The sequence below is a fragment of the Tachysurus fulvidraco genome, chromosome 2 (assembly GCF_022655615.1).
Source record: "Tachysurus fulvidraco isolate hzauxx_2018 chromosome 2, HZAU_PFXX_2.0, whole genome shotgun sequence".
In the NCBI taxonomy this organism is placed as follows: domain Eukaryota; kingdom Metazoa; phylum Chordata; class Actinopteri; order Siluriformes; family Bagridae; genus Tachysurus; species Tachysurus fulvidraco.
The window spans coordinates 6,920,071-6,944,823 of NC_062519.1; the positions used below are offsets into that span (position 1 = coordinate 6,920,071).

The window sequence follows — 24,753 nt, forward strand, 5'->3', positions numbered from 1 at the left end:
TTATAGAGGATATTATGATATTCAACATGCAGACTATTGTCAAGGGGATTGAATCTGTATTCCTCCCCTGTGTTTCTTACAGGCGTAGGATGCTCATGTAGGCAGTGGTTTTGGACAGTGTTTGTCCTTTGGAGACTGTCCTCTAATGATTTTGGTACAGTGCAAAGAAAACACTCTGGTACTGTTTGTACGTGTTTTGAATTTCCTAAGGGTGCATTTTGAAATATTACACCACATATTGTTTTCCATGTTAAAATATTTCACAATTATTTTTTATATATAGAGTAACTGGAAAATTTCCTTAAACTCTACAAATTTAAATTAATTAAAAAAAAACACATTTATATTTCTAACATGCACTGTCATCACCTAAGGTAAGAAAGTAGAGACAGAGATGCAGATTTTGGTTACATCCATCAATATATTTGGATAAACTGCATCCATATCGCTCTTAGACTATAGTAACAAAGATCAAAATTTAATATTATGTTTATTTTACTGTTTTTGTCCACTGGATCTGAACAGAAGACTTAAGCTCCACCCACTGCAATTTATGAACCATTTAAATGTACCAATTAATTTCCTAATCTTTATAAATTTCACCAACTAGTTTGGTATTTCATTAGATCACATTTAAAACATGTTCTCTATTTTTTTTTTCTCAGAAACACAAAAATAATTTCTAATTGTAGTTTGTTTCCCAGTAACTTTATCATTTTTTATCAAAAGGTGTTGACTTGACAGATTTTATATTGAAAATTTGCTTAAAACAGTGCAAAGAGTAAACTATTGGCTTTACAATGTCTGCAAATATATGCATATTAAATAAGGATAAATAAATACAAATATATCAACAATCCACAGGCAATGATCAATTGTGTCTTGCCGTAATGACTAACACGGGATAACACCTACTACCTTACAGCATCACAATCACTAGATTGTATACGTGTTATTTTTTCAAACTGGAAAAAGAATAGAAAATTGATCAAAGTGTACAATCGTGACTAACTGTGTCCTGACCTTGAGATGAACTCACAGCTCCAACAGGTTCAAAATAACGTTAAACTTCTGTAACAAACTGCTAACAAGCCGTAAAACCAGGTTTAGTGTCAGGTTTTAGCCCGAAGTCAGCAACGACCTATAAAATTTTCAGACCGCTCATTGTGAGGAAAACCTGTTGTGAAAGGTGGCAACTGTCTTCATGCAGGAAGAAAGAAATTTGTGTACCTGTGATGTGCTTTGCTGGACACTGTGTCTGCTGGACAGATGCTGTTAGGGGAGAAAAGGTGGGAGAGAGAAAGAGAAAGATATAAAAGCAGATACCCATTTCATGAAAGCATCGTTGTGAAAAAATCCTAAGTGATGTGTGTGTCTGCTGTGCTTAGAGCTTAGCAGGAGAACCGCGTTGTGCTGTCAGCTGTGTCTCAAGTGGATGTGAGGGGAAAACCTGAGGCAATAACTCCAAACCATACTGCATAAAACACAGTGACATATGGGGAAGAAACACACAGTGAGTTCCTGATGGTAGCAGCGTGTGAACATAGTACCGGAGCTGAATATTGTGAATTAATATGATGGGACGTGCTGTTAGAGGAAAATAATCAATGACCCTTGAAGTGTCAACGTTGATCCATACGTTCATCCGATTTCATCCGAAGTGCTTTTACTATACAGGGTCATTGACAGCCTGAATAATTTTCCAAGGGGACTCGGGACACAAGGCTAAGGCAAACAAACACACACCCATTCACAAACTTTGAACAATTTGGATATGCAAATCAGTCTACAATGGATGTCTTTGGAATGGAAGAGGGAACTAGAGTACCTGGAGGAAACCTCTGAAACATGGGTAGAACATACAAACTCCAAGCACAGGGGGCAGAAGCATGGATTGAAAGCCCAACCCTGGAGATTATGAGGAAACCGTGCTAACAACTATGTTTTATGAATACTTTATCTACATATGTTTTATATGTTAATTGTATGTGGTTGTAGCTTAATGTTTTGAAACATCTCCAAAACTAAAAAAAAATATATAACAACATCCATACATAATTCTATGTTATCAGTTACATTATATCAGCTAAAAAAGGTAGCTCCGCTCACCGTCCTCTCTTTTTATTTCTCTTTACTTTTAAGAGAGAAGTAATAAAATAAATAAATAAATAAATAAATAAATATTAACAACCCAACTCAAACAAAGCTCCAAGAAATGTGAAGAAATCCATGTTGTAAACGTAAAGGACTATCTTTTACAGTTACCTCTGACTGTTACAGGGTTAACAGACTCCTTCTATAAATGATCATTAATAACCTGGTGATGTTACAGCCATTTTGTATGCAGGGAGACTTTGGAACAAACACTGGCCATGGAACAATCTCTGGATATATGGGATGGTATAGTCTCTCCTTCTCTGCATCCCTGTCAATCAGCAACACTAGCCAATTGTGAGTATCTGTGAGCTCATGTGGAAGAAGGCAGACTGTATTTTTCTCCAAGTGTGTAACTGCATGAGCAGCAGTTCAAAGGGATGCAGCAGTTGGCGCATGAGAATGAAGAGCTGGCTTTGGCAGGTTACCAAATACTTTATAGAGAACTATTTATCATATCATCCACAATGAATGTCAGTGTCTAATTTACTATTAAAACAATAATGTATTAAAACACAATTGCAACTACATGTGAGGACAACAACTTCCTAATCAATACACGATTATCGGACTGTACAGTATATGACTGTAGAAAGGACATTATTTATAATCACACCCTCCAGCATTACCCAGATGAAGATGGGTTCCCTTTTGAGTCTCGTTCCTCTCAAGGTTTCTTACTCTTCCATCTAAGAGAGTTTTTCCTCGCCACAGTCGCCTCAGTCTATACAAATATAACAGCGCTATAGAAATAAAATTGAATTGATTTGAATTTAATATAGAAGAAGAAAGACCTTGCAAAATGTGTGTTGTACTAGACTTGAACTGAGCTCTTGAACTGTGAAATATTTCTGACAGAGAACACACAAACTCCTAATGCTGAAACTTACAGACTCACAGTCATGCTTCATTAAATCGCTAGGTAAAAAAAGCAAAACAAACAATTTTAGCATTTTAGCAAATTATCTTAAAAATGCTTGCGATAATAATACGTAACAATTTGTTCACGAATGTTTTCATGTCAGGATTGCTTCTCTCATATTAAAGTAATCAATATCACAGCAGCACATTTAATCAGCATTAAATCTAACCAGTTTCAGCGTCGTTTCAAACTCATGCTACCTATTTAACATAATAATATTTACTGTGTTTAAGGTCCATATCATGACTAAGCCCTACTCACTCCTTCACAGTGAGAACACTAAAAGGAATACGTTTGTATATCAAATACGTTTCATCGCTCGTTTTGAAGCAATTCTACAAATAGCTGCCGTGGGTGGTCTCCATTTGAAGAGTCTTTCCAACAGGATGGCACTGAAAGCGTTCATGACATGGAGTGCTTCTCATTTCTTAAATTGCATCTCCTTATTTCCTTTCCTTGTTTCCCTTCCTTGCTTTTTACCTCCTCTCATCAAAAAGGAAAATGGAACGAGTACAGGAAGAATCGAGAACAAACAAATAAGATGTCCTCGCAACGTGCTTAAATGTTAATGCTGAATCATCACCTGACTTCTTTTGTCTTAAAGTAAGGCTTGTTGTTTGGCTTTCTTACAAGGTTTTTTATCTGTACCCTTTTGTTTTGTGTAGCAGTGAAGGAATGATCATAAACAGGAAGTTGCACACAAGTTACCACTCAAGTCATAATTACAACCTGGAAACTCATTTTGATACCACAATTTTCCAATATGGGTAAAGACAAAATTTTAAACAGTACATTTAACATAGTATAGTTTCTGTACTGAATAAAAGATTTGTAAATTTTTCGAATTGCTGCGAATTGTTAACACTAGTCGTTTTGGTCATTTTTTTTTACACAGTGAAAATAGCTAGTATCTGATCCAGTTAGCTCAAAATAGTCAAAATAAAAGTGTAATAAAAAAGCATGAATTTAACCATGTTTCAAGACGTATAATTACCCCATGGGATGTGAGGAGTAGGATAATACTTGATAGCATATAAAGCCAGCATTACATCACATGACAAAAAAGAAAAAATGAATGCTGGTAGGAAGAAGCTGTGTATGCTTCATTTAAATTCCTCATCTCTCCACAAACTGGTACATCCTTAATGTTGATGAACTTGATGGGCTCGATCAATCTTAATCTCAACAGATCAATTTCTATGATTACAGCCTGAAATAGATAGGATAGAAGAAGCAAAGAGTCTTCAATTAGTTTAGCGATGAGCTTTCTACGTGACAGCTTTGATTTGATTATGTATTTCCTTTGCAAACAGAAAGGCAAAGATGTGGTGTGAAAAAGGCCAAGTTTGAGTACAACAGTCGAATTCCAAATAAAGGATACCCCCTGCCAAATCTGAGAGAAACTAAAGTGTGGTTTAACAACTTGGCTAAATGTTGCAGTAGAGCATTTAGAGCTGTGAAGGATTTCTCACTTAGCAATGTTTGGTATCGTAAACCAGAGCATTTCAACCATGTATTGGTATGGGGTTGTAGATGGTTTGTTGCCGGCTCGCAGCAGTATTTTACCTTTCCCCTACAGAATGCCTCATGCAGCAATAAGGACATTATAGGCTCCCCTCAAGGTAGAGGAAAAAATCTGCTGTTTACATGTAACTGTATCCAGAAATTAGCTTTCTGGTCAACTCTCTCTCTCTCTCACACACGCGCACACACACACACACACACACACAATCACACAATCACACACAGACAAACACATGCACACAGACATGCACATATTTGCTGCAGGATTGTGAGTGAATTATGAAGCTCTACTACCAAGCATATGTTCCCCCTCTTGAGGCTTTGTGTGTGCTCCGAATAAATCAGCGCAGACCCCCTTCTGTGAACCCGCCAATAGAGACATGCAAGTCAACGCAACATTAAACCTGACTCTGTGTTATCTGGTTGTGTTCTGATTGTGTAACTTTGGCACAGATTAAAACAACAGCAAGGTGCAGGCATCATGAAATCCTGACAGCTAGTGAAGCCTCATCCTCTTCTCCAGCAGGGGACATCCTGATTTAGAAACACTCCTAAAACAAACATCTTCCTTCTGTTCTTGCTTATTTTATCATTAGCGATGCTAAATGCAACCCTTGAGGGAGCCATTAATCCTGAGTTGTGCCTAAAAGTGAAGTTAGAAAGCATGCCCTATATATTTCTGAACTTTTCTGAAATTGTAATATTTGAGAGAAAATTAAGACACGGCATTCTTCTTGTTCATCTTTTGGCTCATGGCTATATTTGTTATTACACTATTACCGTATGTCGTTTTTTTCCTTTCGATTCTATTTCAAAAATCTTTTATGACTGCATACCCTAAAACTTCTTTGATGCTGCGTCATTTCAGTAATAAAGTGCAGACGAGTCATTAAAGTATAATGAGGAAAAAGAAAACATTAATACATTGCCCTTAAAGCCAAACAAAGATAAAAGTCTTTTGGAAAAAGTTGCATAGATTATTATTAGGTGTAGGACTTAAATTTCCCCTCAAAATTGGTTAATGGTTTTCGTTGAGAATTTACATCTCCAGCATCCATCAAATAAATGTATTATTTCCCCAATTTATTTATTTATCTTTAATCAATTACTGATCAATACTGTTACAAAAATATGCACGTTACAATTAACGAACAAACAAACAAAAATTCATAAAATAAAATGAAAAATTTAAATACAACCAACCAACAAACCAAACAAACAAAAACAAAAACCTAATAAATACATACATACAATTTAAAACCAAACCAAACCAACCAACCAACCAAACAAACAACAAACAAAAATAAAACACTCATAAATGAATACAGGAGATATATATTAATTTTCTGGTACAATTGCTGTATTTGGCTATCCAGACAGACATACCAACATACAGCAAACCATCTCCAAATTCCAGTCTTATTTTTGTAGCACTTTTCATTTCAGTGTTGCCTGAAGGCAGGTAAATGTGGAGGTTTTTACAGCTCTGCATGCTTTGGTTTGTGTTTCTGGTACTGGCAAATAGTTCTTCCGCCCACAAGCTGAAACTCTAGCACGCCAACACAACACATTACACTACCACACTTCCAAAGAGTTGGAAAAGTTGGTTCTCGAAGAGTGTTATAGTGCAGTCCATGTTATTCTCAGTGCTGCATTATATTTCTCAATATGAGACGTAATAATAACGACTGTTTTGGGCACAACTTTACAAAATAACGTTTAACTTCTATTTATTATTCTATTTAACTTCAAAGATGCAGGAGTTTAAGTGTTTGGCGTCAACCATGCAGTGTAATGGGGAGTGTGGAAAAAGAGTTGAAGAGGCGAGTACAGGTGGGTTGGAGCGGGTAGAGAAAAGTGTCAGGGTTGTTGTGTGACAGAAGGAAAGATGTACAAGACAGTAGTAAAAGCAGCTCTGCTGTATGGGTTAGAGACTGTCGCTGTGAGGAAAAGACATGAGGCAGAGATGGAGGTACTGTAGCAGGGATGTGGATGTTGACGTTCTGTTAAGGCGTGATGAGGATGGACAGGATTATAAACCAGCACGTCAGTGGACAAGGACAGAGAGGCTAGATTGAGATGGTTTGGACATGTACAGAGGAAGGAGATGGTTATATTGGTAGAAGGATGTTGGTGATGGAGCTGCCAGGTAAGAGGTCAAGAGGAAGGCCATAGAAGAGATATACTGAAGTGTTAAATGAAGACATGAAGGTAACTGGTGCGAGAGTAGAGGATGCCGAGGATAGAGTTAAGTGGAAACAGATGATTCACTTTGAGAAGCCGTAAAGAAGAAAAGAAGATGGCATCATTGCTCAGCAGAAGACACTCAGGGATTTAACAATCGTTAAATCCCTGTAACCAGATTTTGCAAGTGTAGTAGATTTTGTAATGTTAAGTGTAGAAGAAAATGTATGTAACGTTATAAGCTACCATCAAACTTCAATGAAACAAGAAATATCAGTTAGATTTAAGAAAACATAGATATTACATTTCTCAAGATAATGTGATTTCATTGCATGCACTAAACTAAAGTTTCTAGTTGAAAGTGAGTGAGAATGATCAGTTCACGTATTGCTAACGTTAACCAATGTCATTGTGGAATCTCAGGGTATTAAATTTAAGCAAAAACATATGTTAGAACGGTTCAGTGGTAATGTAGCTATTGCAAAACATCAGTGAAGTGGATTTGACTAAATCTATGGACTACGACAGCCAACAGAAAGACCTTGCCATTTAAGTCTTGTTGATCACAAACTACCTGGACTCAATCACTTTCACACCGTATATATCTATACCTACACAGTCCACACTTGAATATAATGCATCATATTGCTCAGTATTTTCCTGACATACCAAGCCCTATGATTGTGATTGCACATGTGGTTTTGTATTTTCCCATTCCCATTTTGTTGCATGATTAAAGTATTTGCTCTTGTTTAATACTGTACCTCACAAAATGAATGAATACAAATTGTAACGAAATTAATGAAACAAAAATGAAAGGCACCTACAAAGCTCCCAACCCCAAGACTCCCACCGGCATGACAGGCTTTTAATCTGTGTGTTTTTTCCTGTATTTTTTTTTCAGCACTTCAGCGTGTTTAAAGAAAATAATACTAATCAGTATGAATATTTGAAAAGGAAAACATGGTATTTTAAAGTAACATTTAATTATATAAACGATTAGATGGTTGAATTATTCGAGGTCTTGTGTCCATCAATAGGTCTGACCTCTGCCTTTGTATTTAGATAATGCAGGGATTGTCTCTGAAATGTTAAACAAATTGTTTTCTTGGAGACTCTAGAGACCTTTGACATTTCCTGCTTTTTGCAATAAAAAGATGTGAAATGTATTTAGCTACATTGAAAAATCTGTTAAAAATATAGTTCAAATTCACTATCAAACCATTTACTTCTAATTCACTCTCTAAAAGGGAAAAAAAGGTGGATAAAAAGCAAGTGCAGAAGGAGGAGAAGGTGAGAAGCACACCTCTCTGCCAACTCTTCTACATCAGTGCCAATAGGCCCTGCAGGAGTGCCAGACCTCAGTGCCAAGGCCAGGACAGCACGGCCAGCTCCATGCCAACCCCGGGCATCACCATAATGATCGTCTTGGCAGAGTTTCACCCTTTCCTCGTGGTGGCATTTCTGCACTGGGTATTATTTTGCAGCAGAAATGAAACCATTAATCTGCCATATGTGTCAGTGCAGCTGAAAGATGATGTGAAACTTTGTCGGAAATAATAAAAACATATGCTTGCCCTCATTCTGGAAAGATAGCATGCAAATTAATAAGCTGGTTGATTTGTAAACATGTGAAAGCTTAATTAATGTATGTTGGTTTGGAGAATTTATGGGCATTTAGGGTTCACACAGTTAAATCTACGGCTTAAACGTTTGCTTTTTTCAATCTATCAGTTGATAAGGTGCTTGGTGCCAAACCATCCGATACGGAAAGCATTTAATAACGTTTTTAGATGCTATACATTAACAATGCGAAATGGAGGCTGACTAAACAAGGAAAATGTCTAGGACTAAAACTGCAAATTATAAAATCCAATTATAAAATCTCAAATCAAGCACAAACACACAAACACAAATACAGTGTAGTTATACACACATGCCCAATGGCAGTGTTAGACAATGTTCTGCATCACATTTAACCTCCCTCTGTAAGCAAGCCCATAATTCTCTTCTCTGGACCAAAGACAATGTCCCTCCATTAACTGTAAGTGAATGAGTGTTAATATTATTTAGGCATAGATGTGTAGCATGGGTGCTAACATTTATTAGGGTTTAAACTGCTTGCTATGACCTGCTTGGAAACCATGGAATCTTTATTGATTGTTTGATTTCATTTTTTTTATTGAAACAGGCAATGCAGAACAAAGTCCATATTACAGTCCCACGTTACAGTCAAGAAAGATGAGACTTATCAGCCAAATGGTGGCGCTGTTGTAGATCTGTATTTTCCATATTAACTATTAACTCAGAATCAAGCTGACAATCCAATATTTGTTCCCACTGATTCCTTGGCTTGGTGTGAACTGAAGAGCAACATGGGCCATTTAGCATCACCCACTTAGATTATGATAATGTGATAATGTTGTTGTTGTCCTTTGGCTGCTCCCTGTTCGGGACTGCCACAGCAGACCACCCGATCCGTATATATTTTGATTTGGCACAGGTTTTACGGATGTTTCCCTCCCTTCCAACCCTCCTATTTTATTCGGGTTTGAGACTTGCACTGAAAGATAACCCTTCACTGGTTGGGTTGGCTCCCTGCCGGGAATCAAACCCAGGTGAGAGTCCTTGGATTTTTAGCATATTTTATACTTTGGGATCAAAAATATTTATCTGCTTCTCAATATTCATCCTGGAAAACATGTTGAGATGTCCAAGCAACTACTTATGCAAGGAAGTATGTAGTATGTTAGCTTTCACTATCCCTAATGGTAGCTGTCAGATTATAATAAAGAGCTGGATGTTGGGTATAACATTGTTAATTTATACATTTAAAAAATATCACCGAGCAGCTTAGGACTTCCTTATTATTAGTAAGTGTTTTATTTTTCCCCCTGATAAACTTTTCTACCTATTTAACAAATTAATGCAGCTTTAAACTACAATTAAAATACGTTGTTAGCATTATTAAAACAAGACCTGTGGCTCTGATAAAGCCAATAATCATCACTAATAATTGCATAATAATGGCATTAACTACTACCTTATTCGGACCGTGAAACGTTATACAGGTTATATGAGTTAAACAAAGTCAAACCTGACTGAAAACTACACATTGGGTTTCAGAAAACTGAACAAATTTCTTCATAAGTGTTATTCAGAGTCCCGAAGCAACACATTTTACATAATTAGCACTTCATTTACCATACACACTAATATGCTAAAATCTCTTTAGCACTGATGATGATTATTCACAAGTATTGGAAATGCTATAATAGGGATCACTTACCATTTTGTAGAGGTCAGAGACACTAATCTTGTCTGCATCCACCATTTCAAAGTCCTTCCTCGGTACAAGATCCAGACCTAAGTGTCTGTTAAAGGAATGCAGATTAAAAAAAGGAGAGTTGGTGGTAAGGGAATAGGCACAGGAATAAAGAAATTGTATATAGATCAAAGAGTCAAATTAAAAATAGCTAGCGTGAATGACTAAAAAATCTAACACGTTACTTTTGACACCTGTTGTGGTGGATTTAACACGTGCCAAATAATGCTGGTCTTACCCACCAACCATCTGTCCACACATTGTGACAACATATCTCAGTACACCAACTACACAATATATCAAACTTTACTAAACAAAGGCTTGATAGCATAATTTATAGGTTGTTCCTGCATGTCTAAAAGCATGTCTACTGTAGATTTCACGTAAAAAGGGACACTAGAATATCATCACATTCTTACTTTCCACATGAATATACTGACAAATTAAACTGATTTCTCTGTATTCATTCTGAAGAGCAACTAAATGCTATGCTGTATGTGCACTATGTGCAACTGTTGTTGTGTTATAATAACAGGTGTGTGTGACATTTCTGTTAAATGGCATGCAAGTCATGAGGACATTTTAAATAGTGACAATTATTAATAGGGGTCCGAGCAATTAAGCTACAGTTTGCGTTTGGGAGATTCTCTGCTGAAACAAATTAGCACAGCAAACTGTAGGTCAATTATGCTAATTTGCATAATATGTTACCTACTTTGGTGAACTACAGTAATCATAAGATCTTCACATGTTTGATGTCAAACTGAGGTATTAGTTCCTAAGAAAATGGTGTTTGTTGTCCATTTGTATGTTCATGTGTGGACTTTTTGTTCTTCTGTAAACCTGCTAAAGCCTATACTACTACTACTACTACTACTACTACTACTATGAAATAATATTGATAATAATAATTAATAATAATAATAATAGTTGCTGTAGTTTTTATTGCTATTACTATTGAAATGTTTTGTGCTTCCTGAGTTTTTTCCTTTCCCTTGCCTTTTCCAATCTGTCAAATCATGCCAAACATACAAATACAGATCAAACTATGAACAAACGCTAATTAACTTGAGGAAAATAATGTGTGAAACGGCTTACTAAACGGGGTGATGAGCCAGACGAAAGCTTCTCATTTACCACTTCAAGGTTCTCAAAAATACATGATTATGATTGCAGGGAAATGAGGGCATATTGACACTAGACAGCACGGCATGTAAATGTAGACACAATATTTAGTAAAACTGCATCTCTCCGAAAACCAGAGCACTTGTAGCACTTATGCACAAGTGTCGGTTTACGTAATACATATCGTGCAGTTGATGAGCCTGTACAAAGTGAAAGTGTACATAAGTCATTAAGCTGTGTGAAGATGTGTGATTGACAGGCGGAATTTGTTAACCATGTAAAAGAAAAAGAAATGCAAAGAAACATGCCTTGTACTTGTCTCCTTGTATTGAAAGCACTCCTGAAAATCCCCATGTCCTTCTGTCACCCGTTCCCAACGCACTTGGTTACTCATTGCTATTAGACATTCCATACTGCAGTCATACCATACCTTTTGCTAAATCTTATGACAGTCCATCCAGGATTCTGTGATTTTAAAATTAAAAATAAACGCAAAATCAAGGAAACCACAACATTCAGAAGAGCTTGCATTTTTACTTTTTTTTTTTTTTTTTAATCACCACACATGTTCTGCAGATCTGGTCCAGACGTGTTGTGTGACGTAATCATAACAGGCTTTAAGTCAAACCCTCTTTATTTCACATGCACTAAACATGAAAACAGCTGTCATGGAAGGTTATATATTACAAATATGCCTTCAATTTTAGTATTTTAAAGGAAGAATTCAGAGCTTGTAATTCTTAAAATGAAAGTTTCCCTCAACAAAAGCAAAAAAAAAAAGAATTCCTAGATAGACTGAAATAAGAATTCCGTGGCATTGTGTCTACTTTTATAATTACTATTTGTGTGATATGGTTGTACTGTATAGCACTGGACTGACAGTAATTTTGTTTGAAATGACCCATGACAGAGGAAATACCAGTGAATATTTCCATCCATAATTACTTTCCTACTGTATACGCAGGTGCTCGTTTCAAACCAGTTTACTGTAATCTGCTCTTGAAGAGCTTCCACTTTTGTCCTTCAGGCTTCTGAATAAATGTCAGCTCAGTAAATGCCACTGACTCCTTTCCATTTTATCCTATTTACTCAATTATCTGTTAGCATAGCCAGCACTGGATCTCCTAGCAATATTCTGCTGACAGTGTAGTGTCTGAAAGTGCATTACTGAACAACCTTGAAGGATAAAATGGCCTTCATAATTGCTGACACAGTTGTTGACACATGTCGACTTCCACAGGAGGAGTATTGGTTTTGGCATTTTTAGCCCTTAAAAAAGTCTAGAGCATATTAGACAGTTCCTCCCATTAAACTAAATGATTCGGTGAACCATTCTGTGACTACAGTGTTACAGATATTTTGGACACAGTGATGTTGTTGCGTTGTGTGTATTAGTACTTTGGGATATTTTGCTTGACTGTTTTGTGACTAGGAATAAAAGTTTTAATATTTGAATTATTAAAGTAATGAATTAATGCTATAACTTTTAGTTATGACAGTGGTTTAGGGTCACTATTTAAACTCTTCAAAAGCAAAATGATGATTAAACACACACTGGGTGCACAATGCCAAGTATTGAGAAGTTCACCTCATTCGGGAAAGATCGTCTTGGTCTTAAAAGTGATCAGTTCCTTCAATTAATCTCTCAATAAAAGAAACAATAATTTCAACATCCTCAAACATTACACAGTGTATACTTTACATATCTACTGATTTTGAATACTCAAACATACAGTCCATATCACACAACAAATCTTACACATTGTCACTACACATTCTTTCGAACACATTGCCACTTGAATGACTTCTTGTATGACTTTAATAATGTCTGATGTAAATTTTTTATTCACACAATACAGGACTGTTTACAAAACATGGCTAACGTGCAGTTTTTAAACCTGCGGATCTGAAATATGTACCGTTAGCAGTTAATCTGTACAGAAAGCTCAGTCTGTAAATAACATGGAGAGTTATTTATACGGATATTTTTATTCTTTTGTTCTACTCTATTTTACTCCACTGTACCATTATGTTATAGAATTATGACTTTATTATAAGTAATATTTAAGATTGCATCTCTGCAGGACAAATATTAAGCATAACTGATTATTAAACAATTCATTTTAACTGTGGAAAAAACACAAGAGGCAGAATATAACAACATCTTCACTAAATTCAGCTCTGACTCAAAAGTGTGTGACATCGCATTATGTAACACACCAAAATACAAGAAAATTATAGCAGCTTCTACAGGTAATGCCAGGCTTTGACCTGTGTTAACTCGACATGTTTATACGTATTTACACAACAGCACAGTTGTGTAATTGAAAAGTTGTCTTTTCTATTCTCACAGTTTGAATGTGTTGATAATTTTTTTTTAGAACAGCAGCTCTGACAGTAGAGTTTACTGTATACTTATATGGTGGCACTAACATTAAAGTGTTTTCTACACTTACACAGGGACTTTAATTGCAGACAGTCCTCACAAAATGTTTGATCATTTCTTTTATTGCCAGAAGTCATGCAATTTTTAAGACGGAGTCTCCAATGACACATTGACATGTTTGTATCAGTACTTTCAGAAGTAAAGCACCTCCTTTTAATTCTCCAACATGAGAAATCTCCAGAACAGAGGGCTTTGTGTTGTATCAAGGATGAATTGTAATATGTATTTTTATTGGTGCTGTGATTTACTGTAAAATGGAAAATCAAATTTTCTGTTTTCCTATAACAGCAGGCTGGCTTGTAAGTTTATTTTTATCATACAAAAACCAAAAAGCAGTGAAAAACATTTTAGCATGATTTAGGTATGGTTTGGATTTAGTCTTTGCTATAGAAGTCTGATGTCTAAGTAGTACTAAATTATGAAAAATATATAATATATTCTTTTTACGCAGGACTTGGCCAATAATAATGCTTTTTTATTATTATAAAAGAGTGATGAATTACAATTACTGTGACAAAAGTTATTTTCGGAGAATTTAGTGTATAGATATTATAGATATACACTAAGCTCACAACTTTAACCCACTGAGAAATTTGTCTGGACTAATAACTAGTGTATTACTATTTAATTTCTCAAACCCATGGCTTATTCATTTATTCATTTCAAAACATATTATTCAGTAGCTGCCATGAATTATTCAGTAAGTCCTACAACTAAAAGGAATTGTGTGCCATTATAAATGTGAGGAATGCTAATCTGGATCCATTAATGGGTCCTGGGACTTCTGGGGATTAATAGTGTTTTGTAGGAAAGTCAGTTAGGGATGAATGAGAGAGAAGACATTATCAGACTGAAAGAAACTAAAATGACAGTAGGTGAAAGACCTGGAAACATTGCAAAATTTGCCAGCTTGACAGTGAATGAGGGATATTAGCATTTTTCCACTAGAAAAGGAACCAGTAATCAATCTTGTCTCTCTGACAACAAGGGATACCTTAAGGCTAGCAATTTTTGTCCAGTGTGTCTAAAAATGACCAAACTTTATGAAGATAAGACAGAAAAACAAAGCATCGGTAAATGTCCAGTAAGCTATTCTATGTCAACAACAATTATTTTAAAAGTATAAAATAATCTTGTTAAATCACTATGCAGCCACTGGCTTTGATATAACATGTTCTTTTTTCTGTAAACCAATAAAAAGATGTTTCTCCATAATTTGAAATAAAAATCCTGGTCACTGAATGGTCTCAAATCGACCAATCATGATCAACTTATCACTCTTAACTTAATGTGAGAAATCTTAGCTGCACTAGACCTTTCAAATATTTATCGGTTTGTACTGTTTATAATTTTAGCTCTAATTAGCACTCTAGCAATAATTAATCATTCAATCAGTGTTTCATTAAACTATTACTGCATTTCCAATTCTATTAGCTATTTACATTGCATAATTTGACAAAGTATTTACATTAGGTCATTAATAAAATGACTACGTTGGTCACTTTATTCTACATATATGCTCACTAGCTTTTTAATTCATTATCAGCCCTAATTAACTACCTTACAGTAAGGAAAAATTAAACCTCCATGTAAATACTTGCCATGATGGAAAAAAGCATATATTCCTTTTATGCATGCAGATCAGCAGCAGGGTGAACATCTAGGGTCACAGCATCAGTGTGTCTGTACATGCATGGATAGGATCTGCTAATTACTATAGCAAATCAAGCTGCAATTATACACCATGACCAGGGAGAAGAACATGCATACCCATAAAACAGAACCAGAGCTTTACTGGGAATGAATAACTCATTCCCAATGAGTTATTCCTAATTCTCAATAACAACTCACCTAGTGTACTAACTGTCTTCCTTATAATACAGCACTTTATTGACTTTTAGCCTCTTGTTTCTGCCTCCTTACCTCTAAAAAACACGGGCTTTAACACACAGAGATGTGTGAGACTACATTACTCATGAGGTCTATAATCATGTAGCACTTATTTATTTTTTTTACAAAGCTAGAGCAAGTACAGTGAAGAAAAAGGCTTGGTTTTTTTGGTTCATTTTTATAACGTGTACTTTGATTAAACACTGTTTGTTTCTGGTCCCTGGACTTCCTCCTGAGGAATGCTGAAATCTCAGTGATTAAAAAAAAAAATCTGCCTTGTTTATATGTTTATTACTATTAGTCAGGTTTATTACACCAGCTATTATCGTTTACATGTACTTTCTGTAGATGACATGTTATGGATGCCTGAGCAATGTGGGGATAAATAAATTAGCCCCAGTACACAAACTATAGGGTTACATTAGGTGTGTGAAATGAAGAATGAAGAGCTAGAAAGAAAACTTCTATTGTTCCTTCACAAAAAGGTACAAAATAATCCACTCCAAGCTGTTAACAGTGTTACATGTCACAAATTCAGCTTTTTTTAAATGTATTTTTCCTTGAAATGGGCTTGGTAGTCCAATTACAGTATTCCAGCTGATCCTGCACACTGCTAACTCACATTTGTTGACTGTACGATCATAAGGACTGTCACATAATATTGCTAGAATATAAGCTGCATGCTGCTGAGGACAAAAAGCTAGACTTGTGATAGCTTCTGGCTCATTAAAGGTGCAGAGCCAGTGTTTATGGCATTTTCAGGATATACTGATATACAGCAGTACTAATAAACATGCATTGTTTTTTTTAATGAGAAGTAGAACAAATACAATTTTTTTTTTCATAATGTGACGATTAACACAAGGCTGTTAAAGATGCAACCCAAAGTGACAAAGTTTCTCTGTAAGATATTTCAAGATGGTTAATCTTAGAAACAAAAGTTTACCTGTTCCATTAAAAAACATGAGTAAACTCACATAGCTTCACCTCATGCATAGTCAGGACATTGAATTACATTACACTTGATTTAAAAAGTTAAAGCCTATTCAAACCTGACTTCAATATCCAAAACATTTTGTGACAATTGGAGTTTAAGAGAAGAAATGTGTAGATAACTTAATGATGTTCTCATTCTTTGCAGGTTACCTTTACCACCATGAAGTTGAATATTTTCCAATTAATGTGTTGTTGTTTTTTTTATTGTGAAACTAATTAGTTCCTATTATTACTTGTCAGTTTCTCACCAGTTACTTTTTTCTTTCTTTAAGGTAATAAATAACAAAATACAGCTTGCCAGTCTGCTGAAAACCTCCATCCTGAAATGTCAATATTGTAAATTATTGCTAATTACTTAATGCTAATGTCTATTTTTTTTAAGATGTCAAATTTGATAAACAATAAAATCAACCACTTTTAATTTCAAGGACAGTTTTTAAAAAGTGTGGTTTTCAAAGTAATATATTTCAATTCTAAAAATCCAGCGGTTCTTTAAATCCACGATTAAAAATTCAGTGGCTTTTAATATATAGTTAGTTTTAGGCTTCATGTGTCCTTTTGCCCTCCATTCAGTATTTCTATTAAGTTCTTGTGGAAAGCCTTGTTGAAATTATTATCAGTGGTATTTTAGCGCAATACTTCTACAGAAATAGTGGTTAAAATGGCAAATAAAAAGAACACTGAGGATTCCTTGAAGTTTCAATGGCACAATGAAGTGCTGTCAATTCGCCTGAAAGTTATTTTAATTGAGTTTATTTTAATTATAAAGGTCCTATAAGCCTCTCTTCTCAGTTCTTTGCCGTTGGAATTGTTAAATTAATATTGTTAATGTTATCGATTGAAGGTAAGTGAAGCCAAATATCTAAAACAGTTGGCCTCTTAATAAAACAGAAAGCCTCCATTGTTTGCCCAGGATATGTGAGGCAATAACTCTGCTGAATTGGCTCCTTGCTACAGAGCAAATTGTTTTCTCTTTCATTAGCTATGTTCAACATATCACCATGACTAATGCACACAAAGCTCCAATACTTAATTAAGATCACTGTTAAACAGGGCAAACGATCTCCAGCAAATGTAAATCAACCTTACAAAATACAGTAGGGGAGGTGAATCATAAAATGTTCAGTCATTAACCTATAAAACATCAATGTGCAATTGCATATTATTTCAGAATAGGAATTTAAAGCTTTGATTAGAGAACTGCATACATTTTAAATTTACTGTATGCACACTTACTCATTGCCCCAGTCGAGGCGTATGGTGACGTGGCGCTTGACCTCGCGAACCTGATCCTGGGTCAGGTGACCAGATAGAATCTGCCGCCGAAGATCGATCAGCTCGTTCATCACGTGACGCAGCTTATAGAAGAGGTCCACTTTATGTTTCTGTAGTGGAAAGAAGCAGAACATGGATGAAATATGGGTGAGAATTCATGAAATCTGAAGTTTATAAAAAGCATTGTTATTTGCAACAGTTCATTCATTCATTCTAATTAGCGAATGGTACACCAGGCTAAGTTTGGGAACCATCATCATACACATTCACATTCTCACTATAGATGCAATTCTAGAGTAGCCAGTTTACTGCTGAAAAGGTGGGAATAAACTAAAGAACCCTGAAGAAACATGTGGATACAGGGAGAACGTGCACTTGCAATAAATTGATTTTGAAAATTTTAATAGGATTTTTTTAAAAATCTCCTGCAGCTGCACATTTGTTCTATACTTTGCTCTCCACAGCTGTTGAACTGTCTGAAGGATCAAACTGTTACACGTTGGTTGCAAATGTCGATGTGAGGCAACAGAGCATCCAAATTGGCAAAATCAGTCATGTGACATGCTATAACAGTGACAGCAGAGCAGAAAATACAGGCCTCTGCTGCCTTCCAGACCTCAGAACAAACAAATTCCCAGTTCTGTCACAATGACAGGACATATTACTTCACTGCAAGGGTCCATGGTGGGATGAGCTTCTCAATAACCTTACAGTACAACACAGAAACAACCATGACATGGTAGATAACACAAAACACATGTGTAGTTTGAGAGGGCTTGTACAGGCAAATGAAATGAGGTTTTAAAGTACTGTGGAGCTTTTACTAAGCTTTTATTTACCTGAAATATGCACATGGTGTCAAAGACACATTTTCTATGTTTAAAATATCTTTAATATTTACTTATATTTTAATTGTAGTATCAGTGGGATACAAATTGTACCTCATACAGCATATACTGCACATTGTCTGGTATCCATTCCTCATTTTCTCATCATAATTAGCAGGTTAATGCTAAAAAGTTTACAAAGAACATTCAGTCCTACATTTTAATCGATTTCTGTGTAAAATCTAACCATATTATATGGCTCTGTACGGAACAGAAGTATTTCAATGGATACCAGACGTCACCTTGATGATAATTAAAGATGACTGAAGTGATTTAAAACCAATATCCAACCAGTGAATATTCAAGAGTGCCTTTAACTGAATTACACAGATGGAAATGTGATGTAAGAAAGATATTTCTTCAGGCCAAGGTGATTAAACCGAATCAAGAGTGCCATTGTGTAACCCGAGCTTTCTTTATGTGTAAATGTACACGTTCAGAGTAATAAAGAGAGCTACAGTGGTGTTTCAATTCTACTGCAGTACTTACATGTCAGCGATCGATGCAAATCTAATGTGGACAGTCACTAGATCTAAGGTTTCAAAAATGAATATCTTAATAGCCGAAAATGGAAATTATTCCAAAAAAAAACACCAATAAGACTAATCTTTTTTAAATACAATTATTTTTATCTTAAATGAACTAAGTCACATAGATGTTTATCACCAATAATTTTTACAAGTCCAGAATAAACAGGCTAAAATTAACCAGCTGGCTCTTTTAACCAGAGGCTGAAAATGTAAAACTCACCTGTTTTGCCGTGTCCGTTGAATATCATTGCATGACACTAGATTGGTGTTTAATAGCTTATATGAAAGTAGACACTCAGAGCTTTAAGAATTTCTAGTGGTTTAGAAGTACTTCTGTTTTACCTAACCTTCTAGGGACAAAATATTAGAAAAGTAAAAAAAAAAAGAATCATCAATGTGTATTATCAAACCCATTTCTGCTCTCTGAGCTACCCCAAATGTTTGTTCATAAGCCTCTAAAACCTGAAGGTCTTCAATCATTAAAATTCCTCGTACAATTCTCCCAACAGAGGGAATAGTGCCTCACATTGAAAGCCAACAGTGTCATTACTCATTTAATATCAGATTTACGGCCATAAAAGAATTGATTTGTTTATACTCATTAAAAATGTCTGTCAAGTCAATTAATGAAACTGTGTATTGGTTAAAAAAAAAATGAGTTAAACTATAAAATGGCTGCAAATAGTTAACTATAAAGCTAAAGTTATGAAATGAAGTGTTTAGTATATTTAACTCCAAGCTCAAGCATCAACAATGATTCCATTGTTAAAAGACAATATTCTCCATCCATCCATTTTCTGTACCACTTATCCTGCACAAGGTTGTGAGGAACCTGGGGCACAAGGAGGGGGACACCCTGAATGTGTCATCAACCCATCGCTGGTTACAATCGCACATACACTCACTCACCCATTTACACACTATACTGTATGTGTCAATCAGCCTACAGTGCATGTCTTTGGACTTTAGAAAGGAAATCTGTATATTCAGAGGAAACCCCTAAGGCATAAGGAGAACATCCAAACTGCATAAACAATGGGCAAAGAACCCCCAATCCTTTAAAGATTTTGTTTAAGGTTTATAATGATGATTCTTCTTCTTTTCTTATTTCTGAAATAATTCTGTTTTTCCATGTATTCTCTGAATCTGTCTCAATGGTATTAGACTGTCATGATGAGACACGGTGAGACAAAGGCGAGTGAGGATCCAAATGCAGTTTAAAGTTTTAATCCAAATCCCAGATGAACAGGCAGGCAACACAAGGCAGAACACGGAACAAACCGGGACCATGGACGTGAACACGGAACAAACCGGGACCATGGACGTGAACACGGAACAAACCGGGACCATGGACGTGAACACGGAACAAACCGGGACCATGGACGTGAACACGGAACAAACCGGGACCATGGACGTGAACACGGAACAAACCGGGACCATGGACGTGAACACGGAACAAACCGGGACCATGGACGTGAACACACCACATACCGACAGCAGGGAAGTGAACAAACAGAGTAGATATAGTAAACAGGAACCAATCATAAAGCGGAGACAATCAGAGACAAAGACAAAACACCTGGTGAAGAGATTGAGTGCAATTAGTGTCCATGGTAACAAATGAGTGGGTGGGGGTGTAACCCATAGTGAAATAAGGGCTACTATATTGTAGTTCCGCTCCCAACCATAGGGGGAGCTGGGGGACTGACTCGATTAGAGCCTATGGTTATCAGCATTTTTCTCTTTTTTTTGCTACTTCTCCTGGTGAATGCCAGCAGAAAACAAACCTTCTAAAATTCTACCACCAGCTGAATTAACATTTTCTAAAATCCTAAAACCAGCAGAAAGCAGAAAACCCAGGAAAAATTCCAAATAGAAACAATTGAAACTCCGGTGAGTGGAAGCACATTTTGCTAAGTATGATGCAACTTTTCATGTGTGCTAAAATGTTATTGGAGAATTACCTTAAAACTAAAAACCAGTCGGAGTATTTGCGGTTTTCTGTAAAGCAAAATCCAAACGAACTATGTGCCCTTATAATTACATAAGATTTATCTACTTAATTATGCTTCATGGTGTTACAATGCTAAGGGGTGGCTAAGGCTGCAGCTAGCATGTAAGTAGAACAGAATGGTTCAGGATAGCATGAAAAAATGTCATTTATTTTGTAGTTGCTATTTATGCAATATGAGTGAATGCAAGATGTTCATTATATCTAAGGTACATGGTTAATGTAAATGATTGTGTTAAATTCCATATTTTTTGCTTATTGCTTATGCAAATTAGTTACATGTTAAACCTTTGTTAAACAGGGTAATTTTGAATGTATGATGGAGTTTAAAAGAATTAATGTGTAATCAGAAATACCAGAAATATTATTACAAATAATAATATTGTAAGTTGATGTAACTTGATTAATAGATTGAAGTGTATTCCTAAATATTGTTAACATGCACTTCAAAAGAAAAAGAAGTCAATGAGGTCTCATGTTAGAAAAGGAAAAAAGAACTGAATTGTTTTTGTCTGTACCGTTTGTGCAGATTGGTTTTTTTTTGAGTACTAGAAAGTCTGGATGAACCGAGATGGCGAGCCTAGCCTGCGAGACTGGTAGATGATCTTTAACGGAGTGGCCAGTTGATTTGTCACCAGAGGAATCCTGATTTAAGTCGAGAGTGCCAGTTAAGGCATTATTCTTCACACACAGTAGTGTTACAATAAGTGCATTGGTGGACAAGGAAATTAATGTTCACTTAAATACACATTCACCGAACTTTGGACCCATATTCCACATTCACTTACGGAACCAATTGCACATTTAAGGGGAATTTATTTTCTATTATTTTAAAGAGCTCTTAATTCTTTTTCTGTTTCAACATTGTTGTACCAATTATTTTCACTGTTGTAAGAAGGCAATAAAATTGTCAGTTGTTCAACTCAATCGGGGCTTCTCTTGTGAATTGGCCCAACCTACCTCTCATCGAACCTAGGTAGATGTTAGCGTCCCTTAGTTACTTCCATAAGATCAACACCATAGGCGCTACAGGGGCAACAATTAACAGCAGGGCAAGACAGCAGACAGAAACAGGGCAAAAACACAGACAGACTTATTACATAGACTTAGTGCTACAAGGTGCCTCCAAATGACTATTGTATTATATTCTACACAGAAACTGAGACATATGCATTCTTGTTGCATAATGCATAATCAGTAATTATAATAATTGATAAGTAATTATTGCAGTCCTACATACATCTACTATGCAAAACAAATGAAGAAGTGTTCTTTAAAGAAAACAGCACCAACATACGAGTCACTTTTCAGACTCCATCAGGATGTTAACTTCAATGTGATATTCTAGTCCAGATTTAATTCCATTTAAAGACCGTTTGCTGTGAAAATGTTTGTAGTAAATATTATACTAATAAGCTAATTTCTTATGTGCAGGAACACGATATAAGAACAAATTCAGCTTTTACCTGTGGCGTGTATAAACATACCGATTTAAAGGAGTGGTGTATCACGTTGTTTGAAGTTTTAATCAAAACAGTCCAGCAATTTTAGTCACACATCAATGCACATAATGGAATAGGGAACAAAGCTGATGTACAGAAGGTGTGCCAAGTACTTAAAAAAAGCATTTCAGGTCTAAAAATAAATGCTGACCGTTGCAAAATCGTGGGTGCTTATTTTTCTGTAAACTCGCAGGAGCAGGAGGGGGTTTAGGATATAAAAAAAAATCATGACATAATTACAATAGAAGTATTAAACATGTCTTGCCTTCTTGCCTGTCATGTTTGTGTCTATGTGTTTGCTGCTTTTCCCTCTGAAATCTCATCCTTTATCCTTGCGTGTGTGTATCAACAAGCCTTTTTGGATGTACCATCCAACCACATGTATTAGAAAACACATGTACACAACACACACATGCACACCACAGCCTGATTATATAAACATGTATGTACAAATGTACAGACCATCAACACGGAGCCTGTGTCAATATTTTCTGCATACATTGGAAAATTCACAAGGGATTTGGCAACCGACAAATGAGAACGCACAAGGACGTCCTTTCAATGCTCTGCCCAGACACACAGTTGGGTCATAAAGGAATTTCCTTTACTTCATAAAGAATTAAAGGCTGTCACATGTTACTCACTCTGCAACATTCTTCATAATGAGATACAGTAGCTCAATGGGGATGTGGTAGTTCAGTGGCTAAAGTGTTAGACTATAGATCGGAAGGTTGTGAGTTCAACTCTCAATTGTTCAGAATTATAAAATAAGATAAAAATGAGCGTAAATGTAAATGGGATGTAATGAAATGCTTTTCATGACTTTCTGTGTTATAAAAAAAGTCCATAAAATAAGGGAAATAAAATTTAAATTAGTTGTACAGAACAGAGGAAAAATGAATAGGGTATCCTTCAAATGAGACCTGAAGCATTCAATTTACATTTGAAGAATACCATAAAATTAATCTGGCCAATATAAACTGGAAAAATATGGTATATACTTCATATTTAAAACCTTTTGGTTAAAAGTTTTGCTTAGAATTTAAGTCCCATCATAGCACAAGTGAATGATACAATCTTATGTGGATGTCGCTACAAATTTACTGTACAGTGGGTCTTAGTTCAGGGCCAAGCGATATGGAATATGTATGAATAAAATGATGGAAGTTCAGCAACCCAAGATTCTTAATCATTATTGCACCCACCATGGCTTCTGAGTCACGTGTCTTAACCAATCACATTTGTATGCAATAGAATTGAACAGTTCCAGTGAAAACATTTAAATATTGCTTAAATAGAAAGGGACAGTATGGATTTATACTTTTATTCTTCTTTAATTTCTATAGTAAAGTAATTTAATTTCTATGCTTATGTAAATCGGCTTTGAGACAATATAAATTCTTGAAAGCGCTAAACAAATAAATTGAATTGAATAGAATTGAACAATCTAAGACTCTCCTCAAAAGCGATAACATGAAGCACTGATATGGAACAAAACATAACTATTTGTATGTGATGTATCTTATATATTTAGCCATACAATAATTGCTCATGTCATGATTCAGGCATATTAGTTGCTTAATCTGGACCTTCAAATATTTGAAATGAATACCCCTGGTACAGCCTTGAATACATCTTATACACACCATAAACATACAAGGAAATCATGTTTAGGGCAGGGAATTAGTTGAAATATATAGGCAGGATATCTGTGGTGATATAAGCCATGTGTAGCTGACCAGTTCTCCTGTGGCTGGTTTTAAATAAGCATTTGCTGAGACATGAACCAAAATTTTTGAACGCTGCCAGAACATTGATGTCGGTTGTGTTTGTTTGCAGTCGAACCAAATCCGCTACCATTGACCTCACCACCTAATGGGTTCTAAGACCTTAACTCCTGAACAAAGGTTTTCCTTTACAATGTGCTGTTGTGTCCGTGACAGCAAAATCAGGCTGAGAATCCTACTTATATCAAGCCAGCT

General features: G+C 35.7%; 1 protein-coding gene and 1 long non-coding RNA gene across 8 annotated transcripts in view; one reads left to right on the plus strand and one right to left on the minus strand.

Moving 5' to 3' along the window:
- dock3 (dedicator of cytokinesis 3) overlaps nucleotides 1-24,753 on the minus strand; it is a 204,521-nt gene that overhangs the window by 74,784 nt on the left and 104,984 nt on the right. For all 7 annotated transcript variants that reach the window (XM_047810266.1, XM_047810265.1, XM_047810263.1 and 4 more), the window contains 3 exons: nucleotides 17,803-17,951; nucleotides 10,074-10,158; nucleotides 1,231-1,272 (listed from right to left, as the gene is read on the minus strand). In XM_047810266.1, the coding sequence (XP_047666222.1) occupies nucleotides 1,231-1,272; nucleotides 10,074-10,158; nucleotides 17,803-17,951 (276 nt within the window). The remainder of the gene's footprint in view (nucleotides 1-1,230; nucleotides 1,273-10,073; nucleotides 10,159-17,802; nucleotides 17,952-24,753) is intronic.
- LOC113656490 lies at nucleotides 20,967-22,196 on the plus strand. The gene is made up of 2 exons (XR_007139970.1): nucleotides 20,967-21,151; nucleotides 21,799-22,196. It is a non-coding gene; the product is annotated as an uncharacterized LOC113656490 (long non-coding RNA).